The following is a 7,079-nucleotide window of genomic DNA, read 5'->3' as shown; positions in this document are numbered from 1 at the left end:
TAATTATTACGATGACTATGAAATGGATGCACAAAAAGGAGTGGTAAACCAACTGATACACTGTCTGTAAATTTATGAAGAACGATGATGTTTTTATGTTATGTTTTATGTTTTATGTGTTTTTTATTTGTTGTTAAAATCAATAAAACTTTTACCAAAAAAAAAAAACAAAAAACGTGAAATCTCCATTAGATTGCTACTTATTGTTTTTTATAAATGGCAGAAGAAAATTAAAGAAAAAAGAACAAAAAAGAACAAAAAATAAAAATAGCAGTTGTTTGTAAAAGTAGATTAGTATTTGATTTTAACTTCCATTTGTTGATTTATTCCATGCTAAATTACAAAGATAGAAACTAAATGGCAAAATAGGATAACAGACAGTGCACTTCAATTAAATATCATATTGTGTCATGTCAAGACAGACCATCTTCTGTCATATAACATGGTGTAGTAGGATCCCCTCTAAGATATGATCCCCAGGACATTTGACTTTCTGGTCTTTTAAGGGCCTTCCAGAAGGATGATTTAATTGGGGCCAGCCACATCTTGAGAGCAAGAATGATCTCCGAGGTAAGGCCAGGGCAGAAAATGATTTCCTTCTAGGTCCCACCTAACAAAATGCACAGGCTTATGGGATAAGGGATCAGTAAATTCTTCTAAAGCTTAAGTAATTTTTACAGTACCACTTTATAAGGTAGAACCTGTATTTAACAAAGGAGAGAACACTATGACTTCAACAGACATGTTTCTTTTTCTTTCTAATTGTATTTTGCTTTCTTCATCGTGGATATAACCTCCCACTGCACCATTGATACACTTTGTGTATTAATTTCAAAGGTTCAAAGCAGTGTTTCAGTGAGTACTGAGATGTGGTAAACATGTTTCCTTCTGATATTCTTCAAAGACAGTACTTTTGGAAAAAATAATAGTACTGATTACTAATTAAGTGTAGTCATTGTCCCTTCTACTCTATCTCTCAAGGGAATTTCAGTAGACACTGACAAAATTATGACCCTAAGATTAAGACATTACATAGCATTCACATCTGCTCAGAAATATAAAGAACTGCCTGCATGGAGAAAAAGAAGGATTTGTGTTTGATCTGTAATACATCCTTGTCTTACTTCTAGATAACCTTCATTGTATTATCTTTAGTAATGTAAATGAGTGCCCAACACATGGCTTTGGTTGAATGGTAACATAGCAGTTGCTCTTTAATATATAATAACTATATATTACACTGAGTTGGTTATGATCAGGATCGTAGTTTTATCTTTTTTTCCTACCCTGTTAATTTCTCCTATTTACAATTGCAAGCTCAGTAGTCCTCTTCCAGTCATTCACAAGTATTATCAGTCTGGAGACTTAATCATTGCTGCAATTATTTATCAAGTCTTCTTTCTTTCAAATGAGATCACTTTCCAAAGCCGTCCATCTCATGAAGTACTTGATCAGTACATGTAAGTATCCCCCTGTTACTACTCCTCCAGCTCCTCTTCTTATTTTCCTTATTTCTACCTATACTGTATTATCTATGATCCATTTTTTTTGTTGAAATATTTCAGTTACTAGTGGTCAGTATGCTAATCCAGTGTCCATGGTTAGCCATTTTTAATTTCATAACTGGGAGAAAATCAGCTTGTTCAATCACTGGAGGTTAAATTGAGACAAATCAACTTTCTAGGACACTAAAAAGATTCAAATATTCAAAACTTGTAGATCTCCTCAGTATAATCCCCAGCTTCTTCACATTTCATCTCAACCAAAAATTAAAACACTAAGCCCTCTGATGTGTTTGAGAAATGTTTCTAGTTTTTACAATTCTATGGTGGAAAAATGGAACTGACTTCCTGCTCTTAGAAAAAATTGGGCAAAATATAGACAAAGCTGAAATCAAGTACTACCTTAGCATCCAAATTCATTATCGAAGAGATATTTTATCATGAATTTAAAATCTTAAGTACAGAAGAAGAATCTTAAATACAGAAGAAAGCAGGGTACAAATGCTTTCTTGGTTCGATTTTAGCTTACTGCTCCACCCTATCTATGATTCCCTATCATATAATCAAATTATGGTTTTCCAGATATTTGTTTTTGTGTGTAAGTATATATGTATGCATGTGCAAACACACATATATGCACACACTAAGTATGTATGTATTGTGTATATGTGTCTGTATGACAGACAGTAGATATCTTCAGACGGTAGATATTTTAAATGTATGTGTGTATATATGTATATACACACACACATATATTTAAAATATTTACTGTCTGAATCTAAAGCAGAAGTATATTCATTCAGTTTATAATTCTTACTGAAGGTTCCTCACCCAAAATTACCAACACACTTTGGCTCTGGCATTTGCTGTAAAGGACATCAATGAAAATTCTGGGATTTTGTCCAATGTTAGCCTCGGTTTCCACATCGCTTCCAACTATCTTGAGGATTATACAACTTACCTTTTAGCAATGGAATTTCTATCTACAAAAGATAAATTTATCCCAAATTACAAATGTAATGATCAGACAAATATGGTGGCCATCATTGGAGGACCCCAGTCTAAAACCTGTCTCAATATGGCAACCACTCTGTGCAACTATAAATTTCCCCAGGTGAGTAAAATATGGAGCAAGATAGAAAGTCCACAAGTGTATTATTTTCAAATGTTGAGTCCTGATAATCACTCCTATGAAAAGCATTCTGGAAGCAAAAAATATGCGTTATTTAATGATGAGGAAATTAGTAGATATGAAGATTACCAAGAAAGGATTCTATTTTTTGCTTGATGAGCAGTACTAAATTTGCAGACATTTTTTGGTAAAAATTTCATTTTTAGGAACTTTCCTGGAACACCCACTCAGGCCCAGTTAGTACATAAATATATATGCATTAGTCCTTTATATTTTTTTTCTAAAAAACTCTGGTTCTTCTGTCTTTTCCCCACTTAGATCACATTTGGATCACCATCCTTGACGTATAATGACAATTCCGCACTTTTTGTAAAATGGATGATCCCTGACGAGATCCACCAATTTAAAGGAATCCTGTACTTACTGTTGCATTTTGGATGGATCTGGGTTGGAATGATTTCTCGGTTAGAGGAAGATAGAGAGAGGTTCATTCAAAAGAGTCTTTCCATGTTTTCAGAGATAGGTATCTGCTTTGACTTTATAGAATGTCTTCCCCAAATGATGTATGGTAATGAAGCTGCTGAAATAGTGGAGGAAGCAGATAAATTATATAGAATAATCATGGGGAGTACAGTCATGGCTGTGATCTTGAATGCTGAAACTTCAAGCATGGTGACATTGAGGATAATGCTTGCTGGTTTAGATTCTGATGATATTCCAAAGGAGAGAAAAGCCAAAGTTTGGATCATGACAGCTCAAATGGAATTCACCTCTATTCTAATGCAAAGACCATTGCCCATTGATTTTCTCCATGGTGCAATTTCCTTTGCACTTCATTCAAAAGAGCTAATAGGATTCCAACAATTTATGCAGACGAAAAACCCAATTTTTGAAAAAGACAATGGGTTTATTAGGGATTTCTGGAAAGATGTATTTGAATGCTCATTTTCTAGTGAAATTTCAGATGAGAATACTGAAAGGATCTGCACTGGAGAAGAGAAGCTGGACACTCTTCCTAATTCTGTCTTTGAGACCACCATGGGTGGACTTAGTTACAGCATCTACAATGCAGTCTATGCTGTGGCACATGCTCTGAGGGCCTTGCATGCCTCCCAACTCAAAGATGGTCGAAAATTTGATCAGGGGAGGCAGAAGCATTTCATTCAATCAACGTGGCAGGTAACATTTGCTAATGCAAAATAAAGGATGATCAGGTGTAAAAGTAGTGGCTTTAAAGGATTGTGTAGTAGACTGGAGATAGATGATGTGGTATCTCTCCCCCTCAGTTTAGAGAGAGCTGATCAGTTTAGAGAGAGCTGATCAAACATGGGGCCTATTTGATCCATCTTTTAAACCAGCAGTCTTCTCTGTCCAAAATGTGGACTTTGTTGTCTTCAAAATTGGTTTTTTAATCTACAACCTGTATATTTAACAGTTTCAAAGGTAAAAACTTTGTCAATCGATAGCATGAAGAAAATTTCAAATTTAAATTGTTCTCAATTATTTTTATTTGTTTTTCAATTAAAAACAGTGTAGATTGATGAAAAAATGGCATTCCATTGACTGTAAGAAAAACAGAAGGAACTGAGATTTCTCCATATGATTTCAAGGAATCCAGCTAATATTTATATTACTTTGATTTTTCATTCAGCTCCACCATTTTTTGCAGCAAGTCTCTTTTAACAACAGTGCTGGAGAACAGGTTTCTTTTGGCCCCAATGGAGAATTTGAAACTGGGTTTGATATTTTCAATTGGGTCACATTTCTAAACAAGTCCTTTCTAAGAGTCCAAATTGGAAGCATTGATCCCATGGCTCCCCCAGACAAGTTCCACACCATTTCTACCATGGATGCTGTTTGGCCCCTTGTACTTAACCAGGTGTGTCTCATTTTTCAGTTTTTAAGAAATCGCGTATTCATTTATCCTCAGAAATAAATGATTAAATGACTATCATGACAACAACCTTTGGATTTAGCAGCCTCAATATTTTTATATGTGATGTGAACATAAACTGCTAAAATAAAAACGGGTGACTTAAAATTGAAATCCCCATAACCTTTGATTATCTCCAATGCAAAATCATCTCAGTAATTGTAGTACTGGATTTTGCGATTAGTCAGTTAACAATATCAATGCATGAGCACTGAGTTCAATGCAATGAAATTGAAATAAGCTAAGACCAAGCAATAAGATAAATTGGTATATGATAAAATAGAATGCAAATATATATTAAAAATGAATATTTCAGATCAAAAACAGCAGGTGCTTGTTTCTCAAACTCAGCAAATTTATGAGGTGTGGACTTCAATTCCAGACTTCAACATACTGGCTGGGGAATTCTGGCAGTTGAAATTCACACCTCTTCTACTTGCTGAAGATTGAGGAACAAATTAATTGAAATGAATTGAATTTTAATGAATTTAAAACAAAAGAAAATGGTGAAATTGGACACTAAGGATTGATGAGGATGGGAAGAGTTTGGGTATGTATAATTGATGAAATGGACACTCCCAACATATACATTCTTCATATGAAAGAAATCTCATTTTGTTTATAACAGACAATGCCTCTTTCCATCTGTAATGAAAAATGTCCTTCTGGCTCCAGCAAGGTAAAAATTGAAGGGAAATTATCCTGCTGCCATGACTGTAGACAGTGTCCAGAAGGGAAGATAGCTGACCAAATGGGTAAGCAAAGGAGTATATTGAATATATGGATAATTTAATAAATATAAATTCGTTAAGTATAAGTATTATGGTGTCTGAAAATCTTATCTGATAGGTTGTATACTTTAGTGCATTTTGTGTATTATTTTTTTTTTTAAAAAATGAAGTCATAATATCTTAGTAAATAAAGTATGCTATTAAATCTTCATACTTAAAACCTATCATGGTTCTGTGAAACAGTTTTATTCGTTCTTTTTCCTCAGACTTAGATGACTGTTTCCCATGTCCAGAGGATCAATATCCAAACAAGGGTCAAGATAATTGCCTTCAAAAAACTGTAACTTACTTAACTTTCCAAGAGCTGTTGGGTATTTCTTTGGTAATGATTGCAGTCTCCTTTTCTGTCATCTCAGCTGCGGTCCTGGGAATCTTCATTAAACACCAGGACACTCCCATTGTCAAAGCCAACAACAGGAACCTCACCTACACACTTCTCATTGCTCTCCTGCTCTCCTTCCTTTGCACTCTGCTCTTCATTGGGAAACCTGATCGATTGAAATGTCTCCTGCGACAAACTACGTTTGGCATCACTTTCTCTATAGCTCTTTCTTGTATTTTGGGTAAAACAACCATAGTAGTTCTTGCTTTCATGGCCACAAAGCCAGGCTCCAAAATGAGGAAATGGGTGGGGAGAAGGATGGCCAACACTATTGTCCTATCTGTCTTCACGGTTCAGTTCACCATCTGTGTAGTGTGGTTGGCAATGTCTCCCCCATTTCCAGATTCAGACATGCACTCCATGGTTGAAGAAATTGTCCTGGAATGTAACGAAGGTTCAACCACAATGTTTTATACTGTCCTTGGCTTTATGGGGCTCTTGACCGCTGTCACTTTCACAGTGGCCTTCTTGGCTAGGAATTTACCTGACAGCTTCAACGAAGCCAAATTCATCACCTTCAGCATGTTGGTCTTTTGCAGTGTCTGGGTGTCATTTGTTCCCACCTATTTGAGCACCAAGGGAAAATACGTGGTTGGTGTGGAGATCTTCTCCATTTTGGCTTCAGCAGCTGGATTGCTGGGCTGCATTTTTTCTCCCAAGTGCTATATCATTATTCTGAGACCTGATTTGAATAAGAAGGAGCAATTAATAAAAAAATAAAACTGATATTTATATCTTGAATGAAGATAAATTGGTTATTTTCCATATAATAGAATGGGTTTGGGTTTTGGGGGGGTACTTGGGGATTCTGTGTTATTCCCTCATATCAGCATATCAATGTGACATATAAGACTATGCCTTGATATATAGGGACACAGATATATATCCCTATTACACTCACTCTATGAAACTATGACAGATAATTTAGCATGTCACTCTTGCTTTGCATGAAGATTCCCATGAAAATAAGACAAACCAGGAAGTTAGACAGTACTGGAAAAATAAACATACAGAGAACCTGTGTGACTGCAAACTCTCATTTAACATTCAGACATTTTTCTCTTCTATAACCACTTTTTCATAATTTTCAGGATGTGTAGATAGGTATTGAGGTAGAGTCACACAAGAAGGCGACTTTCAGTGCATTAGCTGTGATTATATTTCCAAGTTAACTTTAGGACCTAGAGAATTTCCATGAATCTTTTCTTTTTGAACTATAAGATCATTATTCTGAGCTCCAATAAGAATAAATTGGAATAGCTAATCAAGAAGATAATTGAGTTTAAAAATTGGTTTTTAATATTACAATGTTCAGTTGTCTCATACTTATTGAATTTGC

At 35.1% G+C, this 7,079-nt stretch overlaps 1 protein-coding gene across 1 annotated transcript; it reads left to right on the top strand.

Moving 5' to 3' along the window:
* The first annotated feature begins 558 nt into the window (after window positions 1-558).
* Window positions 559-6,509, top strand: LOC113428456 (vomeronasal type-2 receptor 26-like). Its single transcript, XM_087947239.1, has 5 exons — window positions 559-570; window positions 2,377-2,616; window positions 2,953-3,813; window positions 5,196-5,322; window positions 5,565-6,509. The coding sequence occupies exons 1-5, from the start codon at window positions 559-561 to the stop codon at window positions 6,458-6,460; spliced, it is 2,136 nt and encodes a 711-aa protein (XP_087803365.1). The 3' UTR covers window positions 6,461-6,509.
* Window positions 6,510-7,079: the final 570 nt, after the last annotated feature.

This window comes from Notechis scutatus, chromosome Z, assembly GCF_049901735.1.
Source record: "Notechis scutatus isolate UNSWTSFEM ecotype Mainland chromosome Z, rNotScu1.2, whole genome shotgun sequence".
In the NCBI taxonomy this organism is placed as follows: Eukaryota; Metazoa; Chordata; class Lepidosauria; order Squamata; family Elapidae; genus Notechis; species Notechis scutatus.
The sequence above is the reverse complement of the archived record's forward strand: the minus strand, read 5'-3'. Positions and strand labels throughout refer to the sequence as shown.